The sequence below is a fragment of the Emiliania huxleyi genome (assembly GCF_000372725.1).
Source record: "Emiliania huxleyi CCMP1516 unplaced genomic scaffold EMIHUscaffold_386, whole genome shotgun sequence".
NCBI classification, from domain to species: domain Eukaryota; phylum Haptophyta; order Isochrysidales; family Noelaerhabdaceae; genus Emiliania; species Emiliania huxleyi.
The window spans coordinates 38,452-63,022 of NW_005199073.1; the positions used below are offsets into that span (position 1 = coordinate 38,452).

Sequence of the window (24,571 nt, forward strand, 5' to 3'; positions counted from 1 at the left end):
CATTTTCGGTCATCCGTCAAAATATCTGAAGATCTGACCGGGGGATTCTCCCCGCCCCAAACCCCTTGCTCAGCTGATCCAGCCTTGGGGGAAGGCCAGCCCTGGGCAAAGAAACCAGCACCTCATCAGGCTTCCCTGGGCGTCACAGCTCGGTGATCGCGCCGGCCGGACACCACTGTAACGGCCGTTCCGGGCATTTGAACGCGACCTTCGGGGGCAAAGACATGGGCTCTATGGCTCAGACTGGACTCCTCTTGGTCCCTTCTGATGCCCTATCCCTAGGCCACACCTGGGCCTTACCTGGGGCTCTAGGGGCCGGGCAGGGTTTGCCCCCCCCAACTGGCCCGAAGAACCTTAACTGCAGGACGCCCCCTCTACTCGGAGCTAGAGGACACGACACTGTACACCACGTTTTGCCTCGCAGTACGCAGATCACCCGGTGCGGCGAAATGTCGTTTCCAGGTTACCCGGCTGGCGAATTTCCTAATCCAGATCACCCGGCGGCGGGAATGCGCCGGCTGTGCCATTCAAGCAAACTCGAGGCCGGGTGGGGATTCCCGAGTAGGAGCTCTCCTTACGACCACGTGCCGCAGGTGCTCGCTCTTCGACGACGTGCACGCTGCCTCGCAACAAATTGCGCTAAGCAAGAAAATATCGTTGGCCGGGTAATCTGGTATCTGCGAGGCGATCTCAAAACCGGGTAATCTGAACTTTATCTCAAAAAAGAATTCAATAAGGACAACTCAACAAAACAAAAGAATAGATATGCGGCGAGCTCCACCCACACCCCTCCCTGGAGCGCGGGCATCTCGAAGTAGTCAGCGGGCATCTCCATCTGTCTGCGGCGGAGGCTGCTGCCACCGCTGCCCGGGCGCGCCGCCTAGACCCACCCCTCGCCCCGCCACAGTCACACACGTTTGCGAAAAAACCCTGTCAGCAGTCCTCCTCCGGGAATGTACGTAAGAGCCACATACAACGAAAAAGCGGGGTTCCGCTTTCTCAGACCTGCACCGGCGCAAATACTCTCCCCCGCGACAAATAAATGCACCGGCGCAAAAAAAGAAATGTGGATCCGGCATATGTTACGGGTCCCTGAGGTCTTCTCGTCTATTGTTTGTCGCGTCTGGTAGGATGGCGCGCGGCCTCCTCAGCCGGAGGCATTGTGGTGTGACTGGGTAGAGTACTCCGGCAGCGTGGCCGTTCGTTCGAAGAAGATGAAGGAAGGCGGGAGGGGGAGGAGAGTGGGAGGGGTATATTGGGGTACCTCCTTTTGTTCCCTTGTCATGAAATCGGAGGGTCGTCGGGGAATTCGTTTACGTGAACTATAACGCGATTTCGGGCCCGGGGTTGTGCGTTTACGTGAACTATAACGGTGGAGTGCAAGAAGAAATTGTTGTCGCGACCGCCATCTAGGTCCCGCCAATGAGGCTGCTTCTCGCGCTGCTTTCGCTCACGCTGGCAGACGTCGCTGCAGAGCGACGCTCCGTGCCCACCTACACGATCGATCTCGACCTGCCGCCCGAGGAGCGCTTCAAGGTCCTCGTCAGGCCAGGCACCGGCCTCAACGCGACCGTGTGGAAATTCTGGACAAAGTACTTTGTGGGCGATCCGCTGCTCAAGGACGCGCTGTTTGCGCTGGTCGCCGCGCGGGGTCACGAGGCGCCCGAGCTCCAGGCCGAGATCTCTGGGATGGCGGCGGCCTCTGGGCTGCCTCCCGCGTTTGTGCAGGGCATCCAGATGCTGTACGAAATCCAGACGCTGATGGTGCCGATCGTCAACTTCTCCCAGCCCAGGCTCTCCTCCGACGGCATCGGCTGGGAGGGCGCGAATCGCACCTTCCACGAGCCGCTTCCCAAAAAGTGGGAGGGGCTCGGCCGCTTCCCGCGCGCACCTTTCTGCACGGGCATCATCGCAACCAACCAGGCGGACGGCAGCGTGTACCACGCGCGCAACCTGGACTTCTTCTTTACTGAGCTGATGGCCGAGCTGGTCTACACCGGCGTCTTCACCCGGGGCGGCAAGGAGCTCTACCGCGCGCAGATGATTGCCGGGCGCGCGTGACTGCCAGGGGTGGAGGCAGAGAGCAGTGCGGAGCCTCTCGTTTGAGACCCTCCTCGGAGCCTCGGCGCAGGTACGCGGGCATGATCACAGGGATGCGGCGCGGGCCAGACGGGTACGCCCTCGAGCGAAACACGCGGTACGCCGACCACTGGGGCGGAAACAAGGCGACGGCCGCCCTGTCTCATCGAGATGTGGGGGGAGATACAGGGAGATACAGGGAGACACAGGGAGATACGGCCGCCCTGTCTCTCGAGATGTGTGGGGAGATGTGGGGAGATACAGGGAGATACGGCCGCCCGACGAGAGGGCGACGCCACGCCTGTCCTCGCCGTCTCCGCCCCTGCCGCCGCCACCCTCGCAGCCGCCGTCCTCGCCGCCTCGTTGCGAGAGGGCTGGAGGACGAGCACAGGGCCCTCCCGGACGCAGGCCGGCCGGCGGGAGAGGAGGGGCATTGCCCCTGTGCGGTTGGCGACTCACTCACAGACTCACGGGTGGACCGGCGCTCTGCTCCCTCAGGAGATGCTGGCCCACCTGCTGTCGGGGCGTCTGCTCAACGGCTGGGTCCTTCGCCAGACCCTCGAGGCGTGCGCCACCTACGCTTGCGCCGTCGGCCGCCTGACCTCCTCGCCGTACGCCTCAACGGAGTACGCCGTCATCTCTGGCGTGCGGAAAGGGACCATCCTCGCGCGCGGTGCTAGATGCGATGGAGGGCCTGTGCCGTCGCCACCAGAGAGCGAGAGAACGGAGGGAGAGAGCGGAAGAGAGCCGAGAGAGAGAGCTGAGAGAGAGAGCTTAGAATGAGAGAGAGCTTGAATGAGAGAGAGCTTAGAATGAGAGAGAGCCGAGAGACAGAGAGAGAGAGCCGAGAGACAGAGAGACAGAGAGACTGAGGCAGAGACAGAGACAGCGGAGTACCACTCCTGGCCGGCGCCCCCAGAGACACGCACTCCTCCGCCGCACTCCCCGCGCCCGTGCCTGCACCGAGACGCACGGCGCGGCCCTGTCTTCGCTCCCCCCCCTGTGGGCACCACACACCTCCCCCTGTGGGCACCACACAGAGCTTGCGTGCAGCTTCTTTGCCTCAGCTAGATCGGCCACCAGCTCCGCCGCCGCCCGCCAGCCATGCTCGTACCCATGGTGGGCCTGGGGCAGCACCGTCCTCAGCACCGTCCCAGCCTCCTCTGTGCCACTTTGCCTCACGTGATCAACCGCCCCATGCTTGGACGTGACCACCACGGCTCCCCAACGCTTGGCTGCACCGCAGCGCAGGCGCGCAACCCGGACGGCGTGGCGCACACGCAGACGCTGGGCAGGCACAACTACCTGCAGCCGCCAGAGTACATCCTCATCACGAACTTCGACTTCTTCTTCCACGACGTGCGAGAGCTCTTCGACCCGACCGGCACCTCAGCCCTCGCCCCAGCCACCGCCTCTTTCCCGCGCCTCCGCTGCTGCCATCCTTGCCGCCTCCGCTGCCGCCTCCGCTGCCGCCTCCGCTGCCGCCTCCGCTGCCGCCTCCGCTGCCGCCTCCACTTCAGCCACCGCTGCCGCCTCCACTTCAGCCACCGCCACCCAGCCTGCCGCCGCCTCTGCCGCCTCCGCCTCTGCCGCCTCCGCCAACACCGGCAGCTCAGCCGTCGCGCACAAATCCCGCAAGGGAGCCAGCGCGTGAGCCTCCTCGGAACTCGTTGTCTCTATCTAGGTGGGCACATTCTCGGCACGCCGCGCCGCGTGGCGGCGCGCCGGGCCGGTAGCGGCACACCGCCGGGCATGCGGGCGGGTTTGGGGCACCGGGCTCGGCGTGGCTGTAGGCGCAGCGCATTCTGAACGCGACGTTGCAGGCCGCTAGGAACCTTCTAGGAACCTTCTTGGAACCTTCTAGGCGCAGCGCATTCTGAACGCGACGCTGCAGGCCGGGGGCAACCTCACCGGCGAGCTGCTCTTCGATACCCTCAACGCAAAGGACGTGCTCGCCGACACCATTTTCCAGGCGCCCGCCACCCCTCCCGCCACCGCCACGCGCGCGCACGCAGAGAGAGAGAGAGAGAGAGAGAGAGAGAGAGAGAGAGAGAGAGAGAGAGAGAGAGAGAGAGAGAGAGAGAGAGAGAGAGAGAGAGAGAGAGAGAGAGAGAGAGAGAGAGAGAGAGAGAGAGAGAGAGAGAGAGAGAGAGAGAGAGAGAGAGAGAGAGAGAGAGAGAACTCACCCTTTCCGCCGCGGCCACAGGCAATCATCAACGTCGAGCGCGATTTGTGGAACGTCTCGATCCCCGACCCCGCCTCCCTGCCGCACGCGACGCGCGGCAGCCGCGAGGTCACAGCAGCGGTCTAGACGCCGGTTGCCCACATCAGGGAACATGCTTCTGAAGGTAGATGGCAGCCTCCAGCCTCCACGCCACGAATGGGAAATTGAATGGATCGATGATTTTCGCATTTCGCGAGATCCGAGAAATGCCAGTTCCCGGAGAGGGAGTTGCCTCACCGAAAAACAACAAAAACCACGAGGTCCACCTGCACCTCAACGGGGGGGTTCCACGATCTCAATAGTACACCCACGATCTCAATAGTACATGGTGAGAGTATCCTGTTTGCTTCCGCAGCCGGCAGGCCGAAACGGAGAAAAAAAATTGCGCTCGCATCTTCTTCGTATTAAGAATACGAGTTCGCCGGACGGGGTGCGCCGTCCGCCAATGGCACTGTGGTTCGCAAGGCACTGGCGGGGTGAGTGCGACGAGGCGAGCTGGCCAGACAAGGACCATGGCCTTGTATGCGGCGAATGCAAGGTGCTGGTGGGCAGGTTCGACTCCTTCTACGGCAACTGCGATAGGTACTGCGCCTCAGTTGGCCGAATGTGTTCAGGGGCGTGGGAGGAGCTTAAGGACACGTGCAAGGTCGAGTACAGCATGGCGTGTGGCCAGGAGGAGCCTACATCTGACGCAATCTGCGAATGCGCCTGGCCTGCCCCGCCATCAACACCACCGTCCCCGCCATCACCGCCATCACCGCCTTCACCGCCTTCACCGCCAGCCACACCTCCATCGCCGCCGTCGCCGCCGTCCCCGCCATCCCCGCTGCCATCGCCGCCGCCGCCGCCGCCGTGGCCGCCGCACCCGCCTCTGCTCCCACTCCACAGCGAGGCCCCGGCCTACTGGGCTGAAGACATTCAGAGCGAAATCGACTCGGCCGTCGCTAAGGGCCGCAACGCGAGCGTGTTCATCCCGCCCGGCAATCGCCTCGCCTTCGGTACTGGCCCGGTCACATGCGACGGCAACATCCATCTCTCCGTCCGCAGCACCAGAGAGGGGGCGACGCTCGACGGCGAGAAGCTCTCAAACATGTTTGACATAAAGGGCGGCTGCAGCCTCTCGCTGTACGCGCTACGCTTTGTGAACGGGCGTTCTGAACGTTACGGCGGCGCAGTGAAGGTGTACAACGCTGGCAATATTGCGATGCAGGACGTGTCATTCACTGATTGCGAGTCCGGAATGGTGCGCGGCCGAACCCTCGTTGCTCCTTTTGGGGCATCTGACGCCTTGCCCGTGTGTAGTATGGCGGCGCAGTGTACGTTCGGAAGACCCGTGGCGACATCTCGCTGGTCGGCGTCACCTTCAGATCTTGCAAGGCTCGCCAAGTGCGCCGTCCGTACGCCCGCACCCCGTGTTCCCACCGCAGCACTGAGGCCGCTGATACCCGTATGAACATGTGACGATGTCCTCGTGCAGGGCGGAGCTGTGCTGGTTCTTGAAAGTGGCGCAACCTCGATGGACGGAGCCACTTTCATTGCCTGCACCGCTGACTTGGTGCGCCGCCTAAATCCGCACGTCACCTCCCAACCTAGCTGATGAATTGGGTCTTGGCGTAGTGAAGCCGCACTGACGCCCGCCTTGTGCCGATGCCCTTGTGCAGAGCGGTGGCGCTGTGGCTGTGGGCTCGACGGATCTCATGGTGGCCGATTCAAGCTTCTCTGGCTGCCGTGCTCAAGTTGGTGGTGCGGTGTACGTGCAATCGGGCACAGTCAGCCTGACCCGATCCACCATCTCTGACTGCACCGCCTCGGTGTCTGGCGGCGGTCTCCACTCGGTGGGCGGTCGCACCACCTTGAGTGACGGAACCCTCATCAGCGGCTGCTCCGCCCCAGAGGGAAGGGGGTGCTCAGTCTTCCCTTCAGCCGGGGAGGTCTCCTACACCCTCCCTGCCCCACCTGGCCGCTGGCTGCCAAACGCACGCTGTGAGGTCTTCAGGGAGAGATGCCCGACGGACGCGCAAGGTCGCCCGATTGATGACTGCCCCAACTACCGCGACAAGTGCGCACTCACGCTCGAAGTCGAAAGCGAGTGGGCCTGCCAGGCCCCGACCTTTGTGCAGCCATGCAACTGGAACAACGAGACCGGCGGAGACCCATCCCTCCTTGGCCAGCGCCTCTATCAGTTGCCGCTTGTGCCCGTCGAACAGGACTTCCCCTTCGCTTGCGCCGCTGGCCTCCTCGGCTCAGCCGACCCAGAGGACCAGTCAAGTAGCAGCTGCGCCGGCCCCTGCCCTGCCGGCTCCCAATGCCCCACAGAGGCGACTTCCGTGGCCTTGCCTTGTGACGCTGGCCGTTACTGCCCTGAAGGGACCAGCGTGCCCCTCCCCTGCCCCGGTGGAACGTTCTCAAACGCCACAGACCTCGCCACATTGGATGAGTGTACGGCTTGCCCTCTGGGCCATGCTTGCACCCCGGCAAGCGTGGAGCCAACGCCTTGTACTCCAGGCGGCATCGCCTCGATTGCCGGCATGTCCGCGTGTGAGCTTTGCTCGACTGGCCACTACGCAACCTCTAGCACCACCTGCGAGGAGTGCAAGGCCGGTACCTACGCTGCGAGAGAGGGCCTCTCACAATGTTTTCCTTGCCCTCATCCCCTCGGCAGTGCAAGCGGCAGCACAACCTGTGCAATCTGCAAGAACGGCTACTACTTGCAGAACTCGAGCGCCAGCGCCGAGGACATCTTCCTCTCCCCGACCGACTACTGCAAGCCCTGCCCGCTCAAGGCAGAATGCGACGCCCCCACCCTAGGGAGTCTGCCTCTTCCTATCTCTCTTCGCAGTCTCTCGCCGCTTCTCGCTGCAACCTTCATGCCACCTCGCGGTCGTCCCACTCTCGTCGTTCTCTCCCTTGTCATTTCCTCCTCTGTCGCGTCGTTCTCTTCTGCCTCGTCCTGCGACGCCGCCGCCTGCCGGTCCCTTGTTCTCGCGGCTTCTTTCGCCTTTCTTTCGGCGCAACTCCGTCCTCCTTCCTCGCGGCGTATCCTGGCCCCTCGAGTCTATCGAGCTCCCCTCGCGCAAGGACCACATTTCTGACTCCCACTCCGATCATTTGCCTCCAGGTCATGTTGTTGCTCAGGTCCACTCTCTCTTCGAACACTCGTGCCTCTACGGATGATCTGAGTTGGCAAGGTAAGGGGAATGATCAGAATGGCAAGGCTCGGAATGCGTTTTCTCAGAACGTTCAGAACACCGGCCGCTGGGCCCGCCTGAGGCGCTGAGACCCGGAGCCTCTCTCTCGGCACTAGCAGCAGACAGAGGGCGGTCAGCCGTCATTGCCCGGCGCTGCTTGCAGCGCTCTGGGTGGTAGTGGCGGCGCTCCAAGAGTGGTGCTCTTGGGAAGAGGTTCCTCCTTTCCGCTCCCCCCCCATTAGCACAGGGACAGTGACGCGGCTCATCAGTCCTCCCTCAGCCCGACCTCGGACGGAAGACTAGGGATCCCTACAAAGGTCGCAGGAATGATCAGAACGGCATCCAGGCGGCACCGGCCCTACGACTCGGACCGTGCCACAGCCCATCCCCCCAAGCGCCAAGGCAGCCCACCGCCCACCGCCCGGCCCCAGCCGGTCCGACCTCTTCACACGGCGACGATTGCGCCGCCGGCCGCCGCTGCCAGGGCCGCCGCCTCCGTCGGCGCCAGAACAGGCTCGAACAGCAGCCACGACTCGTACTCTGCCGACGGCGAGCCGTCGTACATCGACGACTCGAGCGAGAGGTCCGTCGCCGCGCCGTTGTCAACGTCGAACTTGGCGACGAAGTTGACGCGGTCACGCTCGATCGTGCGCCGGCCGTCGTTCACCTTGGCCGTAACCGTGCCCACGCACCAGCCGTAGTGCTCGAAGCGGACCATGATGCGCTGCTCGATGAGCGCGTCGCTGGCCGGGTTGGTCGGGTCGAGCTGCTCCTCCGTCGGCGAGGCCGCGACAACCTTGAACCCGTCCGGCACGAGCAGCGGCGCCTCCACCATGCCCAGCACGTCCCCCGCGTCCTCAAAGGTCACGAGTGGCTCCTCATGCTCCGCTTCGGGTATTTTTCGGGGATACAGGCCAAGTCAGGTTTTTGCTCATGGTGCATTCACTCACACCACCGCAGTACAATCGATTGAGTCCGGGTTTTTTTATGCGTATGATTGTAAGGGCGTGGGGACCCGCCCCAGGACAGGCTCTGGCGTTCGATGGAGCGCTCTGGTGCCGAGGAGAGCCGCTGGCACGAGGTAGATGTGAAGCCACGACGGGTCGATACAGCAGGCCGACCAGAGAGTGCAGAGTGAGCACTGCCCCTCTCCAAGATCGACTCCTGTGAAGAAGCCCGCCTAGGACCATCAAGGGGAGGCCAGGTACACTTGACCCGCGCAAAGAGCTAGATGCAGCCGTACCCATTCTACGGCCTCAGAGCGTATGCCTTGCCGCCGGACGGTGGCGGTCGTGTCGGTGGTTGGGCCGTTTTGCACGACGGCTGTGGCGGCGCTCTGGAGGGGAGGGCGGCCATTTTCGGGTGGTGGATGACCGGCTTTTGAGGTCTTGCAACCCTAGCTGTGACAGCTTCGGACAGCTCGCGCAACCCTAGGAACAGCGGGCGGGCTAGTGTTTATGCCAATCAGCCCGGGACAAGGCGGGGGTGGTGGAGGTCCGAAATCACGCCGCTATGCCTCGGCTCCAGCGAGGCCTCTCAGGCCCTAGCTCAGGTATATGCAGTAGCCGGAAGCAGGGAACACTCACCCCCCAGCACCAGTCTTCTAGGTGGAGGCGGGCCCGCTGGTATCGTCGGGAAGGTCGAGGAGGGTGGGTGGATGAGCGAGAACCTGACAAGGCCTGCGTTTCACTTTCAGAAACGGTCTCGCAGCGGCAGGCCATGAGTCGTCTCGGTTTCTTCTTCCTCCCAGGGGCACCACCGGGGCGGGTGCTTGCCACATGCCAAGAGTGGCGCAGTGAAGAGAAGCTCGTGAGCAGGGAGAGCAAGATCCTATCTAGAGTGGCGGCCACTTGTCATCGCACTGAAAACGGCAGCTTTGCAGCCGGACGTAAGGTGAGCTTTCCAGGGCGTGTGGAAGCAACCGCTCGATCCGGTGGCGGTGGATGTAGCGTATGGCGTGCGAATAATACGCGCATGCCGATTGGGGCACGTCTCTCCCGGGCTGAGCGGAGCCGCCCGTGTGCAAGGGTGCCGCGAGAGTGGCCGTCCAACCTGACTCCAGGGAAGCACCGTGACAACAGAGCCGTGACGCGAGAGCGAGTCGATAGCCGACCCGGATCGCACCCGGTGGACGGGAGGCGCCCCCTCTCCAGCACACATGCCGCAGCTTTGATCCGAAAGCGCATCGCCGCCGTCGGCGCTCCGTCGCCACCTTGAGCTCTCCGCCCCGCTCGAGCCCGGATCGGCCGCCACCAGCACTCGAGATGGCCGGACTACCGATCGCCACCCCCGACCCCACCGTCGTCATGGTGGGTAGTAGCGGCGCCACGGCCGTGAATGCGAACACTGCGCGGGCGGAGAGAGCGCGAACCCTCAGTCTTGACTCCGAGCCTCGACGCTCAGAGCGAGAGGGCTCGGCGTCCCAACTCAGCGGATGATGCCGGCGCTGGGGTCCCCTTCGGATGCATCGTGACATCTGACAACTGAATTTCCACTGGTTCGTCCTCCTCGGAGTCATCTTCCCCGTCCTCCTTCCGCTCGGCTCTTCGCTCGGTACGTTCGGTGTGCCCCGGGCCCAGTGGGCACGTTTTGCTAAGCGTATTTGCGCCTCCGTATTTGCAAATACAGGCGAACAAATACGGCACGTGAAATCGAGTGTTTTGCTAGCGTATTTGCCGGGTGGCCGTATTTGCGGCGTCAAACCCAACTTTTGCAAGGAGCTCTTTCTCAAAATCTCGTGCACACATGTCCCTAAATTATTCACACATGAATGCTCACATGGCCCGGCCGGTAGCATATGCGCCACACGCCCCGACCGCTCCTCTGGTCCGGCCGCCGGCCTCCGCGGTGGCGGCGATGTCGCAGCGCCACCCATCGGCCAGCCCTCAGATCGATCGATCAGCGCTCAAAGTCGGCTTCAGATCCGAGAACGCTGCTGGCGCCGCCGCCGATCCCAGCGGCGACGCCAGCAGCTTCCTCTGCTCTCCAACGTGCCGAGAAGCGACGCGGGGGTGCTCGGCCCGCAATGCACGACGAAGGCTCCGCCGGGCGCGCGTCGGCCGGTCCGGTGGCACCCTCTGCGCACGGCTGCCGGCGCCCCGACGACCGCCGTCGCGCCGCCGCTGATGGAGGGGCGGTCAGCGCCGCTGCCGCCGCGCCGCCAGTGGGAGGGGCACTGGTGGTGGCCTGGGCGGCCCTCCGCCGCCGCTCGACGCGCTGCGAGCAATGGGAGAGATTGGGGGTCCAGAAGGACGGCCGGGGGGGGGGGGGGGTGCGCGACAGAGCCGGTGAGGCGCGCGGGATTGGGGTTAGGGGGAGGTGCTAGGCGGGATGCAACGCAAGAGCACGCATTGTTCATGTCCGGTCGAGGGGGGAGGGAGGGAGAGGGTGCGGGGAGAGGGGGTAGGGGAGGGCGGCGTGGCCGCTCGTCGACGATGCATCGTCCCACGCATCAGACCCCACACAGTGCCACGTCTGCATTCGCAACAATGAGCGAGACGAGCGAGGACGATCACCCGCCCAGCCAAAGTACGCACGCGGAGCGCGCGAGTAGCGTGCATGGGCCCGCGTAGAGCACCACCAGCCGCCCCTCCGACCACTTCATACTCTTCGCCTTGGAGGAAGGCTCCACCTCCACCACGTCGGGCTCGGGGCCGGCCGTGCCCGCCGTCCCGCCGGTGCCCGCCCCAGTCTGGCCGGCCTGCGAGCGAGGGATGGACGCCGGTGGGTGCCGTGGGCCGGCCGTGGCCGGCTGTGGCCAGCTCGGGGCCAGATGCGCGCACCATGGTGCGTGGCAAATACAGATACGGCTGTATCTGTATGCGTGGCAAATACTGTTGCACGCGTCTCCGGAGCTGCCGTATTTGCGCATATAGGGAGACATACAGCGGCAAATACGCTTAGCAAAACGTCTCTAGTGTCGTGCGGTGTAAAATTCTCCCCCGCCCTCCCACATCTCCACCTTGCCGCCCACAAAATCTGCAACCTTGCCGCCTTGCGCGCTCGCCTGGATGGGCTCGAGCTGGAGCGAGCTCGTCTGCCATTGCGAGCCAGCTGGCTCTAGCTCGCGCAAGCGGCAGCCGGAGGAGTCGGTGGCGGAGCCTCAGAGCAGAGGAGAGAAAAAGGACGAGGAGTCGGTCGAGGAGCGGAGAGAGGTCAAGCGCCGGCGCGTCACCTGCACCGACCTGTCCGACAAGAGCATACAGCTCTGCACCCAGGACGCTATCGCAGCCGTCCACCGGCGAGCCTTGGGGTGAGAGCTGCCCGGCAAAGCCATCGCGGCCATGATACACAACATTGTTGCTCACGCCATACCCCTCCCCTCCACCAGGCTGGGTCTGGTCGACAACGAGACTCCTCGCTTCTCCCTGCTCGACGGCGCCTCGCTCGCCGGCGCGGCTCCGCCGCCCGCGCAGCCACCTCCGCCCGGACTCTTCACAGCAGCCGCTGGTGTCGCCGCCTCGCTTTGTGCGCTGGTCGGGCCGCGCCGCGCCGAGGCTCCAGCGCAACGCGGAGTGACGGCTCGCGAGGGAGGGCCGCCGCGTGGCACGATCCGCACGGCCGCTCCTCCCGCCTCGACCGTCCTGTTGGGTCCGGACGCGGAGGCAGAGGCGGCGGAGGCAGAGGCGGAGGCGGTGGAGGCAAGCGAGGTGCGGGGGCTAGAGTCGGCGGTTCTCGATCCGGCGACGCAGCGCGCGCTGTACAGGGTGCTACTCCCGCACGTGACGTCCATCGTGCACGAGGCGGCGCTGCGCCGCCACGCCTCCGCGCAGGCGTGCACCCTTCCCGACGTCCTCCGGCTCTCGGAGCTGGCGGGCCGGATCTTCCTGATGGCGCCGGCTACCTCGAGATCACACGAGATCGCGCGAGACGCCCCGAGATCACACGAGATGAGCCCCGAAGTCACACGAGATCGGAGCTTGCTGGACGGATCTTGCCGATGGTGCCTCATCCCAAGATCTCCGCCACGTTAATTGCGCCCTCCCGACGATGACCCGAGATGACCCGAGCTCAAGCGCGCTCACATGAGATCAGCCGCGAGATCAGCCGCGAGATCACCCCATCAGCACACGAGATTGCCCTACCTCTCTCGCCGTCAGTCCAGCGTCCCCCCTCGACGCCTCCCCCCCCTCGCACCTCTGCAGGTGCCTCTTGCCTCGCGGGGCGCCTTTGCCACGGCGTGCCGCGACTGCGCCGAGGTTGCGCGCTCGTGCTGGTCGACCTCCGAGTACGAGCACGCGCGTCCCTCCTCCTTCAAGCTGCTGCGCTGCCTCGGCTCGCCCGTCGCGCAGCTGGCCGCGTGGGTGCGGTCGTCCCAGCAGCACCGTCCCGCCTTCTTCCTCCTCGCGCTCGGCATGTCGGGGCGGCTCGAGCAGCTCCGGATCGGATGCCGCAGGCGGGAGAATGACACGGACGGAGAGACCGAGCCGGCGGGGACTACGAGCAGCTGCGTCGAACAGACGAAGGACTGGAGGCTCGACACGGAGACGCTCTCGGTGTCGCCGTCCCGCGACTCGGCCGCACTGCTCGGCCCCTCCCACTTCGTGGTGACTAAGCACCACGCGTATTGCATCGCCGCTGTCCACGGCAACGCACTCCTCGTCAAGCTCGGAGGGCAGGCGTCTGGGACGCATGAGGCAGCCTACCGCGACCGCTTCCCCCAGGAGGTGACCGCAATGGCCATGTGCCCGCACGACAACAACATCATCGCCTTCGGCACGCCGCGCCGCGCCGCGCCGCCCGCGCCACCCGCGCCGAACTCTCCCGCCGAGCTCGACGCCGCCGCCGCCGCCGCCGCCGCCGCCGCCGCCGCCGATTTGGCGCACGCCGGAGCTACGCCGCCGCTCTGTGACGGCGCCGATGGCCACGGCCTGCTCCCCGGCGGAGGGCGCAGCCCCGGCTACGGCATAGACCTCATCAACTTCGCCTCGTCGTCGCGGCTGCAGTCCCTCCCGACCGCGCACGCCTGCCCGCTCTCTGCGCTCGAGTACTCGCCCGACTCGTCGCTGCTGCTGTCCTGCTCCTCGGATGCACTGCAGCTCTGGGACACGCGCGCCACTGTCGCCGCGCCCGCCGCCGTGGCGACGCACGCGCTGCGCCGGCCTGCTTCGCTCATCCTCTCGCGGGTCCACCCGGCGCGACTGCCCCCCCCCCCCCTTCTCGCCGACATCGACCCATCCTCAAAATGACGGGTCCACGGGCGGGTTAGGCGTGGACCTCGCTCCTCCTCGCCACCTCCGAGGCGCTCGAGGTGAGGGAGCTCCGCCGCTCCGCCGCCGCCGCCACCGCGTGCGGCGCACCGCCGCTCTTCGGCCTCAAGTGGCGGCGCGACACCCTGCAAGTGACGGCGGCAGCCTTCCTCGCCCAGGGCAACATGCTGTGCGTGTCGGACCGCGGTGACGGGCTCCTCCTCCTCCCACCACTGTGGGGGGGGGGCGTCTCCTCACACACACCCGTGAACTTCACAGGTGACCGGCTCCTCCTCCTCAGCTACCACGGCCTCACGCCCGCAAAGGCGGTGGCGCTGCCGTGGCACTCGTGCCGCCGGCCCCTCTCCTCCTCCTTCTCCGACAGCGCCCTGTCGGACAGCCCCATCCCCACGGAGGACGGCTCGCCGCGCGGCGGCGCCACGGGCGGCGGCGCCACCGCACCCCATTGCCTGAACGAGCCGGGCGTGGCGGACGGGCGTGAGGCGGCACGGCGCCGCGCCGTCTGCACCGTCACGGCCATCACCGAGTGCCCCGGCGTGCGCCCGCGCGCGGCCGACCCGGGCGCGACGCTGCACCCCGAGCCCGGCTGCACGCACCTCGCAGTCGCCTCGTCCCACGGAGAGGTGACGCTGGTGGAGTTCTTCTGACGCCGCCGGTCGATTTGCCTCAGCGAGGCGCTCAGAGGACCCACACGCGCCCACCGAGACGCTATTCCCCCCCCCCCCTCCTCCCCACATGCCTCCATGTTTCGCATGGCATAGATGCTCCCTCGCTTCTCTCTTGCGACGCGCGTGGTACTCGGCCGACCAGGACGTCTTTCGACTCTCAAGGGGCCCGGACCGCGCGCCACAGCACCCCCTCCCACACACAACATCGACACATGTGTCTTTCGACCCCCAGTCCGAACACCCGGTATGTGTAAATTCTAAGAGGACTGCTTGAGTATTAGTTTGTCCGCCTGGTCTGCTGCTTGTATCGCTAACACGCTATATTATTCCCTATTCTCGTGTCGTCTACGACCGAGTAGGAGTACCGTCCGTCTATACGATTGTAAAACGAAAAACCCGTGAAGATTATAAAGCAAGGCGATCGACACCAAATCCAAAACCGTAGCAAAAGGAAAAGCGGCGCGGCGCGGTCCCGCTCGACGCTGGGTCCGTAGTGCGTGGCGTAGTCCGTAGCTGGTAGGTGGTAGAGACCGTACGTGTGTGTGCGAGCTAGAGAAAACAGTGTGAGAGTGTGAGTGAGAGTGAGTGCGTGGGCGGTGTAGTGAGGCGTGTGGGCGGCGCGGGCAGCTAGAGTCAGACGCGAAGAGAGGGGGTGTAGAGCTTCGGACTCGCCTCATGCAAAAGCAAGATATGTGCATCCATCACTGCATGGAAGCCCTCTAGGCACAGGCCACAGCGGGGTATCACTTATCGCTTGCGATGAGGCTACTCCTCCTCGTCCTCTGGCGTAGCCAAGAAGCCGATCCTGCGTGCAGCGAGCACGGTGACGCGCATCGTCATAAGCTCCATCGTGAGGGTCGTCACGACGGTCGAGACGAGAATCATCGCGTCGAAGTTGAGTTCGGTGTAGAAGGAGCCGAGCAGCTTGGGGAGGGCAGAAGCCCAGAAGATGCAGAGCACATACACCTGGCACCACACCAAAAAGCAGAAGTGCCACCGCTCGCTCGTCATCCGTGGTGACGACTTGTCCAAGTCAAAGATGGGGAAGTAGTCGGTGGACGTGTCGGCCCCAGCGCCGTCCATGTCCGCGGCGGGCGTACTCTCGACGCCAATCTCAGTCAGCTTGCGGACCCAGTGCTGGTACTCGCTCGAGGTCTCCCACGCAAAGGCCGCCTCACGGTTCGGGAAGCGGAACAGCACAATGTACCTGTGGCCGGTCGCGAGAGTGGCGAGTTGAGTGGAGTCGTTTTGAGGGGTCGTGGAGCCATGCGGCGGGTGAGGTTTGGGCTGCACCGACTGGAGTTCTTCATCGAGCTCTTGCGGAGCAGCATGCAGACGGCATCCTTCCCAAACCTGTCAGCGACGAAGCGCTCTTGCGCACTAGAGATGCCGCGCTGCCACTCGAGGTACGCTGGCTCTTGTTCTTTCGTGACAATGTCGTCAATCCGAACTGTGATTGGCACGTTTGCCCTGGAGGCTCGCGTCTTGCTCGGCCGCTCGTGGCTCGGCAGCTTCCAGCGGTTGCTCGACTGGTGCTGGACGTACACCGCCTCTTCATCGTCATTCTTCTCGTCCAGTGGCATGTGTGTTGCGTCGCAAGTACTCACTCACTCGCGGCCGCGCGGGACGTCGGCTGAAATTCGCAAGTATTGATCTCTCTCTCTCTTGAACGATGAAAATAGAATTTTATGAAAATAGAAAAGAAAGGAGAGGCATCCTTCCCAAACCTGTCGGCGACGAAGCGCTCTTGCGCACTAGAGATGCCGCGCTGCCACTCGAGGTACGCTGGCTCTGTTCTTTCGTGACAATGTCGTCAATCCGACAAAACAAAAATCTCTCTCTCTCAATCCGAACTGCGACTGTGATTGGCACGCACGTTTGCCCTGGAGGCTCGCGTCTTGCTCGGCCGCTCGTGGCTCGGCAGCTTCCAGCGGTTGCTCGACTGGTGCTGGACGTACACCGCCTCTTCATCGTCATTCTTCTCGTCCAGTGGCATGTGTGTTGCGTCGCAAGTACTCACTCACTCGCGGCCGCGCGGGACGTCGGCTGAAATTCGCAAGTATTGATCTCTCTCTCTCTTGAACGATGAAAATAGAAAAAGAAACACAGAGGGTGGGAGAGGGTGGGTCTTGCTGCGCAAGAACCATAGGATTCCTATGTTCTTGGTTGTTGTGGCCCAGGCGAGAGCCCGATAACCGCGGACCCCCCCCCCCCCCCCCACACACACACACACCACCACCACCACCACCACAACCACCAGCAGCAGCATGGCCGTCAGAAAACACGCCTGCGTGGATCGCGTCATACCAATCCTGTGAGGCGTGAATCCGTTAGGATTCTCGCCCGCTCTGCTGAGGGGAGGGGACGGTCGACTGGGCCGGTCGCTCGACCCGATTCTACTCTACTATCAGTCTTACCATTCATGGACAATAGTGTCTGTGACGGCGGTGACATTCACAGCGAGGCAGTTCACAGCCGGGCAGCCGATCCTGACACGCTCCACTTTCAGGGCCCCGCCGCGGCTCGAGCAAGGTCTCGATGGCGATCGGCATCTTGCCAGCTGTGGCTCGTCCGTCTACCGCTACCGCGCCTACTAGATACAGTCGCCCCTCCCGCCCACGCCTGCGACACTGTCTTAGGTGCAGATGACATCTTGGATGACTGCGCATAATGGGGTTGACCCGCCGCGCAGCAACCCGATGTTCACGACTTAGGTTTCCGTCGAGTGACGAGTCTCGTCCGAGACATCTAGTCTCATCCCGCCTCGTGGCATACCTTTTCTAGTGTGTCACGGGTGTCCCTGTGGTGTTCTCGTGTGTGGGGGAGGCTCAGCAGCCCACCACCAGGGAGGTTTCGTCAGTCTCGGCGTCGCATCTGCCGCGCCGAGATTCGACGGACCGAAGGGGTAGAGGCTCTAGCTCTCGGTCGAGAGGCGTGGCTATTTTCTACCTATCCTCTTCCACGAACCGACCCCGGCGCCACGGCCCGCGCCCCTTTCTCTGGCCTCCCGTCTACCTGGGATTGTCCATGGCGGCCTCGAAGCGGCCTGCCGTGATCGATCTGTGTGCGTCCGAGGAGGAAGAGGACGATCGCGCAAGGTCCAAGCGGCTAACGCGGGAGCGGCGAGAGAGCCGTCGCGCTGCAGCGGGCACGGCTGCCGCCTCTGCTGCCACACCCGGCTCCACCTATGGTGCGACCTCCTCCTCCAGCGCTTCCGCCTCCGCCAGCGCCTCCGCCTCCGGCGCCTCAACCTCCACCAGCGCTTCCGCCACCCACTCCTCCTCCTCCGCCGCCACTTGGGCGCAGCCACGGGCCGCAGTCACGTGCCCAATCTGCTTCTGTGAGACGGAGCCGGCCGAGGCGTGCGTGCTCGCCGCGTCGTGCGGCTGCGCCTTCTGCGTCGACTGCCTCTCCACCTATGTGCGCGGCAAGGTTGAGGCGGGCGAGGTGACGGCTGAGCAGCTCGTTTGCCCGGCTGTGGAGCCGCGGCGGTGTGGAGTGCCCCTCACGCCGCAAGACGTGCAGCGCTGCCTGCCCGCGGGGCAGGCGGAGCGATACGACAGGCTCGCGCTGCAGCGCTGTGTTGAGGCGCAGGACGACTTGGGGCGCGCCAACCCCCCCCCCCCCCTGCCGCCGCCGCCGCCGCTCACGCCGGCCTGCGCTTGCGGCACAGGCACTGCCCCACGGCGGGCTGCCCGTTTGTTTTTGCATGGGAGCCGGACAACCGAAAGCTGGAGTGCCCCCTCTGCTCCAAGAGTTTCTGCCTCCTCTGCCGCGCCGAACCGTGGCACACCGGCATGCGCTGCGAGCAGTTCCAAGCGGAGCGGGGCGACCCCGAGGCCTCGGACGCCGCCTTCGCGCAGTTTGCATCGAGCCAGCGGCTCAAGCAGTGCGCCATCGCCAACCGTTCTTCCCCACCGCTCGCCCGCGAGTCGAACCCGCCCCTCCGCCCCTCCGCCAGGTGCCCAAAGTGCCGCTGGTGGGTGGAGAAGTCCTCTGGCTGCGACGCGATGCACTGCCGCTGCAACCTTGTCTTTTGCTACAAGTGTGGCGGCGACGACCCGCCTACTCGGGGCCGAGTCCGCGCCCCTCCGCCTGAGGCTCGTGCCGCATCTTGCGCATAGGCGTCCTCAAGGGCGGTGTCGCAAACAAGGCCAACCGCGAGCTCAAGACGTGCAGCTGCAGCGCGCAGGATGCGGCCAACCTGCGTGTGCACGAGACGGCGGGCCGGGCGGGAAACCACAACCTGCAGCCCCAGCGCGGCGGGCCCAACCACCAGCCCGGATTCGCCGCCGGCATGGCTGCCGCCGTCGGGCAGGCCCTGGCGCGAGGTGGGGGGCCCCGAGGCGGCTTTCGGGGCGGCTTCATGCCTCGCCTGCCGGCGGGCGCGTTCGCGCATCTGATGGGCCTGGCCGCGGGCGGCGAGGACGAGGACGAGGAGCAGGACGAGTGGTGAGGGACTTACTCAGGGTGGTGGTATTTCGTGGTTTTACCTTACTCCTTAGTCCTTACCTGTGTGTGCAGTGTGCAGCTCTGCTCAGCGACGCTCCTGCGAGACGCTCCCTCACCCGCATAGCTCGCGGCCTTAGTATCAAGCATTCAGTGACGACCTGATCCTACGGCCAGTAGGAAGGTGTCCTTCCATCGTGTGCACGCTTCTGGCGCAATGCGCGTCGCCTCGGATTGGCGGTCAGTACGACCGATCCGAGGTTGGAGTTTTCTGATGGTTGGAGGGTCTATCTGTATGTACTCCTCGAGATCTCTCCAAATCTGCCCTCTGTTAGACCTTGTTAGATCGGGAAGTCGGTGCTAACAGAGACTAATAGAGCCGGGGCCCCGTTTCCGCACACTGCTGCGCGGCGCACGGTGCCTCCGGGGGCCCCCGCGCCCCCCCAGAGTGCCGTTGCCGTTCCTCTACGAGATGTGTCGGCTAATCGAGTAATCGTTTTGCTCTTTCCCTCGGAGTAGCGGACATGGAGTAGGAGTTGGATCCCGCCCGCGCCGACGCCGACCGCAACTGGCCGCGCGCCGCGGCTAGCGCCGTGTCCGTAGGCGTAGCAGCTTGTCCTGTGAGTTTGAAGAGCGTGGGACGGCAGGCCCCCGGGCAGGGGCGTGCACCTTCGATAATCCTGTAAAGCCGTATAGCTTACCGTGTTTGTTATGAGAATATGCCCCCCCCCCCCCCCCCATATGAACACACCAGTGAGGGAGGCGCCAGCACGATCTAGGGAGGTCCCGTACCATGCGGAATCGACCCTATCCGTGCACAACAGCGTGGGAAACTCGGAGTACACAGAAGGGGCGGCGCGAGGCCAGGGCGCAGGGGCGCGCAGCGATGAGCCCTCGATGAGCAGCGGAAGAGCCCGGTCTCAAACTATCTATCGGTGTCCTCATTTTTGCGGCACACTTCACGTCCCCTGCTGGAGTGCGCATGTGCAGCTCCTCTCCAAGCTTCGTTGGGAATAGCGGGGCGGGTTTCTTGCTGCCGAGGGAGGGCGGCGCCGCCCGGGACGTGCGCGATCGCGCGCGGGGAGAGAGAGAAGAGCCCCGGGTGGGCACCGCCGTGCTGTCGGTCCGAGGGGTCGAGGTCCGTCGAGAGGCGAGAGCGCCCGCGTGAAATCGTCAGGCACGGGAGACGTGCTCGGGGGCACGCGTGTCGTGCTCGGGGGCGAGGAGACGAGAGGGAAGAGAGCGAAGGGGCCGACACGCTCCTCCCGCCCACGTGACTCGTGCGGTGAAATGGCTCTCCGATGCGCGCGCGTGTGACGCGTGTGTGTATAGCCTCCACACACCACACAAAACCGCGGGCGCAGTCAAGAGGAACATCGCACACAGAGTAGTCCCTTCCTTCACTCGACAGTATACACATTTGGAACCTGGGCTCTCAGCCTGTTTTGAAGAGGAGGACCGCCGTCTGGCCAGAGTAGAAGTAAATATGGTGATGAGCCTCGTGCGTCACAAAGGAGCCAAAGTTCCGCCCGATGATGCAGTGCCACACGCCCTTGTACTTGTCGACAAAGCGTTTGCGCACGTACTGAGCAACCTAGGGAGGCGGGCCACCGATCACCGACCGGCTGCTGCGGTTATGCCTCAGTGAAGCGCTTCAATGCCACTCATTTCCTCCTTCTAAATGCGCAACCTCCTTCTCCGTGTCAAACCTTCCCATCGCATCGAGGCTCGTACTCACAGCATCTGCACCACGGGGAGGGGCTCTAGAGAAGGAGTGCTGTAAGTGTGAGCAAGGAATAGAGAGAGGAGCGGAGTGACGGCGGCGCTGCTTTGCACTGAGGCAAGCACCTTGCTCCATGTCTGGAGGCATGTCACAGAGCTTCACGACGTGCTTGGCGGTCGCCATCGTGATACGCTACCCGTGCTGCCAGCTGGCTGAGAGAGGACGAGTACTGGTCCAGGGCAATGAGCGACAGTGTTGAGCGACAGTGTGGGCTGTGTCGGTTACACGCGAACGCCAGAGGACGTAAGCTGGCAGGCAGTCGAATCAAAAGAAAAAGATCTGACTCCCCTTTCTCCCGGCCGGGGTGGGGCGCGCGCGGGGGCGGCGGGTGTGCGGGATGTCTGTGGGCCCGAGAGCGATATGCCATGTCCTCCTTGCGTTTGTTTCATAACATCGAAGCACGAAGGCTAAGCTCAAAGAAAAAGATGTCCGCCTTGGTTGCTTTGTTTCCTATCTTCTATTGCTAGCTCAACGAAAAAGATTTTTTTGCACCAACGCCGTTTCCGAAACATCTGCATGCCACTGCCACACAGCGAGTGGCTGGATCAGGACATGATCATGAATAATCACCGCGCCGCCTGCTCAAGCCTCTGCTGGCGCTCCCAAGCACCCTTCCGTGCGCTTTCCGCGCGGAAGGGTGCCTTGCGCACGCCCACGGGCAATGGCGCACGCTTTGCGTCGGTCGTCACAAGGCGTTGGAATAGCCCCATCCTCAGGGCCATCTCGCTCGATTCCACCTCGCAGCGTCGCTCCCGCGCGATCGCGCGGCGCGTCGCTGCGTCGGCCTCCGCAAGCTTGCCCTCCAGCCAGGAGCAGCGGCTGCGGATAGCGACGAGCTGCTCTTGTTGCAGAAGCGTCGCTGCCCGAGCCTCTGCCTCCGCCATGGCGCGAGCGCTGCGCTCGGCAAGGCTCGTCGCCTCTGCGGCTGCGGCGCGCTCTTTCGACGCGTCCACTTCTGCCACCTAAGAAGGCGAGCGGGCCGCGGTGGTGGGAAGTGGGGTAGTGAGGCTGGCCAGGCAATGAAATGGGTAGAGGAGGCGGATTGGCACCTCGCGCTGCAGCTGAGCGCCCATCGCCTCGCGCGTCTCAGCCGCCGAGGCAAGAAGTCGTGCCTGCTCGCCGAGCGTCACATGGAGCGACGCCTCGTCACGACGGACCGCCTGCAACGAATCGGTCGCCACCGCCAGCTCGCCACGCAAGCCCTCACTTGCCGCCGTGAGCTCAGCGGCTGTTGTGCGAAGCTCCTCGAGCTCGGCCCGGGCGGCGGCGAGGCTTGCGCCGAGAGCTTCGGCCTCGGTTCGCCACCGGCACGACTCCTCCTCGGCCTCGGCGAGCGAGACGCGAAGCACCACCGCCTCCTGCTGTGCGCTCGCAGCTTGGCTTAGCCTCTCGTGAGCAAGGCGGCAAGAGATGATGCGCAGCTCGGCAATCTCGGACTGGAGTCTGGCAGTCTCCAGCCGCTCGTCGCGCAGCCGTTGCGCGCACTCCCGATGTTGCGCTCGTTCCTCCTGCAGCTCGCACATGCTGATGTGTGCGGTCTGCGCGTCGGCGGCGGCCTTGCCGGCGAGGGCGACGCGCGCCTCGCGCCCCTCCTGCAGTTCCACCTCCGCATCCTTGTGCTGCAGGTCGAGCTCCTTGACTCTGCCTCGTAGGAATGCGTTCTCGTCCCGCAGGCTGCGGTAATCGGGGTATGTCCGCAGTGGCGACGGCATGACGCCCTTACACATGGTATCCAACGCCCGTCAAAAACCTGAAACTCCCGGCGAGCCACAGTCAGTCGGTCGGGGGCTTTGTTTCTGTGGGCTTCTCGTCGCTCCGCGCCGGACCCTCCCCGGAGGGTCCCTCGCGGGGCGACGACATGGACATATACGATGTTGGTTGGGATTTCAGGTGGAATCGTGTGTATGAGGCGGGCCGACGGACGGAGCAGCGCTGGCCGTCAGGCAAGAGCGGCTCGTCTCCCGGGGTCGGTCATCGCTCACACTTGAACTCCCCGCTTGTCGTGGCGCCCGTGGGCGCCACAGCAGGAGGCCCGGTGGATGACGGGGATGGCGGCGGGAGTCGATTTTATCGCCTCCTGCTTGCTAAGCGGAGAGAGGGTACGGCGAGAGAGAGGGGCTGGGGCGACGGCCGTCGGCCCGCGTCGCTCGTATCGGATTTGGATGGACAGTATTCATTCATCGAGCTTGGATCAGTTGGGAGCGGCCGCACACTGCACGGTAGCCCCCTGCCTGCACATCTAAAGCCATCCCTGCTGCTGGGGGGGGGCGTCTGGGGGGCGTCTGACCCCTCTGCTGCTGGGGGAGGGGTCCCGACCCCCCCAGCAGCAGAGCGCACTGGATCCAGCCCCCCCCCCCCCCCCCCTTGGGCTCGGTGTACGTGTTTGTATGAGCGGTGTACCCTCGAGGGGGTTGGTTTCCCCGCGCTTTGGAGCCCAATACCCTTTGGTGGTGTGGAGGGCGGGGTTTTTACTAAATAAACTTTTTACCATGTGAGTTTAGAGCAGGGGGACATCGTTTCCCCAGGGAGGGGGACGCCTTTTTCCCCCCCCCCCCCCCTTAGCATGTGGTGAAGCCTCTGCGGACCCCCCCCCCCCTAGCATGTGGTAGGCACCCCCCAGCAGTTCGTGGGCTAGGAGTAGCCGCCAGAGAGCCGATTTTGCCTTCAAGGTTTTGTGAAATCGTGGCTGAAAGTCCAATATCTTGGAGAATCTGACCAGTCTCAAGGCTCATGTAGCTCCAAAGGATGATTTTCCCCTCGAAAGTGCTGCGAAATGAGGCGTAAAATCAAGGGCCCGGAGGGTCTGACCCAGGTCTGACCACGAGTCTCTGGGGGGGTCCTCGGCCATGACCCACCCCCGCACCCCCCAGCATGTGGTGAAGGCGCTGGGGGGGTCGGGACCCCCCCCCAGCATGTGGTGAAGGCGCTGGGGGGGTCGGGACCCCCCCCCAGCATGTGGTGATCCCCCCCTAGCACGTGGTGTGCAGAGAAGGGCGCCCCCCTCCCTGGAAGCGATGTCCGCCTGCTCCTATCTTGTACTACCACACTAAAAGCCGTATAGTGGCCACTCACTCAGGCGTCTCGGCTGACGTTGATCGATCAGCGTTGATCTCCCTAGCCTATCGCATCGGTCACCCGCTCGAGCCTCGGATCGCTCGCTCATCGCAAATCGATCGACTGAGCTGTCACCAAGGTGCTGGGTCCAACCTTTTCTTTTTTCGAAAACGCGCGCGCGCGCCGTCGGCGTCGCCCGGCAAAACTGTCAGGTCCGCTGCGACGCGTCGCCGCAATGGTGGGCAGCGACGTGGTGGAAGCCCTGCGGCTCGCCCTCAAGCCATTTCATATGCAGCACCTTGCCGACGACTGGGCGGCGCAAGCCGCCGAAAAAATGCTCATCACAAATATACGTTACAGCTGTCTGTGAATGCCGCACCCCCCAGCAGCAGAGCTCTGGTGCTGGGGGGTCGGAGGGGGGTGTCGGCCATGGCTTTACCGAGCAGTGTGCGGCCGCTCTGGCCAAGTCAACCCCGGAAGGATGCTGGGGTGAGCCTCTGCGAGACTGCGTCAGCTCCAGGTCAGCTCACAGCTGTTCCCAGCAGGCTGGAAGCTGGGAAAGAAAGAAAGAAAAGGACAACCCAAAGGGAGGGATGGGAGGTCGGCACCGCCGCCACTACACAGGGATTTTAAGGAGAGGAGTGAGGTGCTAGCCGTCGCCCACCCAGATTAGAATTGTTTTAGGTGAGTCTTCTTTCAATTCGTTTGCACGACTCACACTGGGCACGGCCACGGGACTGGCGTTGTAAAATTCTTGTGCACCCTCGTGTCGTGCGAGGCACTTTGTTCAAGATTATTTTTGCAGAAAGAAAGAAAGAAAGAAAACAGACAACCCAAGGGAGGGATGGGAGGACGGCACGCCGCCACAACACAGGGATTCTAAGGAGAGGAGTGTGGTGCTAGCCATCACCCCACCC

The 24,571-nt window shown here is 64.1% G+C and overlaps 9 protein-coding genes across 9 annotated transcripts; 5 read left to right on the forward strand and 4 right to left on the reverse strand.

Annotated features, from left to right (window-relative positions):
- Nucleotides 1-1,407: 1,407 nt before the first annotated feature.
- Nucleotides 1,408-4,472, forward strand: EMIHUDRAFT_445028 (hypothetical protein). Its single transcript, XM_005771398.1, has 7 exons — nt 1,408-2,051; nt 2,132-2,225; nt 2,578-2,745; nt 3,331-3,463; nt 3,764-3,798; nt 3,944-4,051; nt 4,286-4,472. Exons 1-7 carry the CDS (start codon nt 1,423-1,425, stop codon nt 4,388-4,390), a joined length of 1,272 nt encoding a protein of 423 aa, XP_005771455.1. The 5' UTR covers nt 1,408-1,422; the 3' UTR covers nt 4,391-4,472.
- A 276-nt stretch (nt 4,473-4,748) lies between these two features.
- Nucleotides 4,749-7,580, forward strand: EMIHUDRAFT_243378 (hypothetical protein; the record flags this gene model as incomplete). Its single annotated transcript, XM_005771399.1, has 6 exons — nt 4,749-4,885; nt 5,192-5,546; nt 5,606-5,689; nt 5,781-5,858; nt 7,382-7,421; nt 7,492-7,580. The coding sequence occupies 6 exons, from the start codon at nt 4,749-4,751 to the stop codon at nt 7,578-7,580; spliced, it is 783 nt and encodes a 260-aa protein (XP_005771456.1).
- Nucleotides 7,581-7,942: 362 nt separating this feature from the next.
- EMIHUDRAFT_369702 (hypothetical protein) lies at nt 7,943-8,275 on the reverse strand (the record flags this gene model as incomplete). The annotated part of the gene is made up of 1 exon (XM_005771400.1): nt 7,943-8,275. A coding segment is annotated over one exon (333 nt), but the record flags the coding sequence as incomplete, so codon positions are not given.
- A 1,977-nt stretch (nt 8,276-10,252) lies between these two features.
- On the forward strand, nt 10,253-10,702 carry EMIHUDRAFT_369703 (hypothetical protein; the record flags this gene model as incomplete). Its single annotated transcript, XM_005771401.1, has 1 exon — nt 10,253-10,702. A coding segment is annotated over exon 1 (329 nt), but the record flags the coding sequence as incomplete, so codon positions are not given.
- A 744-nt stretch (nt 10,703-11,446) lies between these two features.
- Nucleotides 11,447-14,701, forward strand: EMIHUDRAFT_445029 (hypothetical protein). Its single transcript, XM_005771402.1, has 5 exons — nt 11,447-11,743; nt 11,822-12,323; nt 12,636-13,625; nt 13,700-13,886; nt 13,959-14,701. Exons 1-5 carry the CDS (start codon nt 11,502-11,504, stop codon nt 14,345-14,347), a joined length of 2,310 nt encoding a protein of 769 aa, XP_005771459.1. The 5' UTR covers nt 11,447-11,501; the 3' UTR covers nt 14,348-14,701.
- Nucleotides 14,702-15,133: 432 nt separating this feature from the next.
- EMIHUDRAFT_243381 (hypothetical protein) lies at nt 15,134-16,364 on the reverse strand (the record flags this gene model as incomplete). The annotated part of the gene is made up of 3 exons (XM_005771403.1): nt 15,134-15,575; nt 15,662-15,936; nt 16,245-16,364. The coding sequence occupies 3 exons, from the start codon at nt 16,362-16,364 to the stop codon at nt 15,134-15,136; spliced, it is 837 nt and encodes a 278-aa protein (XP_005771460.1).
- Nucleotides 16,365-17,395: 1,031 nt separating this feature from the next.
- Nucleotides 17,396-18,824, forward strand: EMIHUDRAFT_243382 (hypothetical protein; the record flags this gene model as incomplete). The annotated part of the gene is made up of 5 exons (XM_005771404.1): nt 17,396-17,432; nt 17,688-17,859; nt 18,042-18,257; nt 18,330-18,415; nt 18,493-18,824. 5 exons carry the CDS (start codon nt 17,396-17,398, stop codon nt 18,822-18,824), a joined length of 843 nt encoding a protein of 280 aa, XP_005771461.1.
- A 1,428-nt stretch (nt 18,825-20,252) lies between these two features.
- On the reverse strand, nt 20,253-20,723 carry EMIHUDRAFT_75572 (hypothetical protein; the record flags this gene model as incomplete). The annotated part of the gene is made up of 3 exons (XM_005771405.1): nt 20,253-20,411; nt 20,508-20,560; nt 20,666-20,723. 3 exons carry the CDS (start codon nt 20,721-20,723, stop codon nt 20,253-20,255), a joined length of 270 nt encoding a protein of 89 aa, XP_005771462.1.
- A 339-nt stretch (nt 20,724-21,062) lies between these two features.
- Nucleotides 21,063-22,332, reverse strand: EMIHUDRAFT_445031 (hypothetical protein). Its single transcript, XM_005771406.1, has 2 exons — nt 21,650-22,332; nt 21,063-21,562 (listed from the first exon to the last, which is right to left on the reverse strand). Exons 1-2 carry the CDS (start codon nt 22,325-22,327, stop codon nt 21,167-21,169), a joined length of 1,074 nt encoding a protein of 357 aa, XP_005771463.1. The 5' UTR covers nt 22,328-22,332; the 3' UTR covers nt 21,063-21,166.
- Nucleotides 22,333-24,571: the final 2,239 nt, after the last annotated feature.

Bases quoted from the DNA above. Each gene is read 5' to 3' on its own strand.
- EMIHUDRAFT_445028 (XM_005771398.1), top strand. From the start codon at position 1,423: ATGAGGCTGCTTCTCGCGCTGCTTTCGCTCACGCTGGCAGACGTCGCT. The intron at 2,052-2,131 runs GCGCGCGTGACT...GCCTCGGCGCAG, and splicing joins CGCGCGCAGATGATTGCCGG to GTACGCGGGCATGATCACAG. The intron at 3,464-3,763 runs GCACCTCAGCCC...GTCTCTATCTAG, and splicing joins AGAGCTCTTCGACCCGACCG to GTGGGCACATTCTCGGCACG.
- EMIHUDRAFT_445029 (XM_005771402.1), top strand. From the start codon at position 11,502: ATGGGCTCGAGCTGGAGCGAGCTCGTCTGCCATTGCGAGCCAGCTGGC. The intron at 11,744-11,821 runs GTGAGAGCTGCC...CCCCTCCACCAG, and splicing joins GTCCACCGGCGAGCCTTGGG to GCTGGGTCTGGTCGACAACG. The intron at 13,626-13,699 runs GCGCGACTGCCC...CGGGCGGGTTAG, and splicing joins TCCTCTCGCGGGTCCACCCG to GCGTGGACCTCGCTCCTCCT.
- EMIHUDRAFT_445031 (XM_005771406.1), bottom strand. From the start codon at position 22,327: ATGTGTAAGGGCGTCATGCCGTCGCCACTGCGGACATACCCCGATTAC. The intron at 21,563-21,649 runs GTGCCAATCCGC...TCGCCTTCTTAG, and splicing joins GCGCTCAGCTGCAGCGCGAG to GTGGCAGAAGTGGACGCGTC.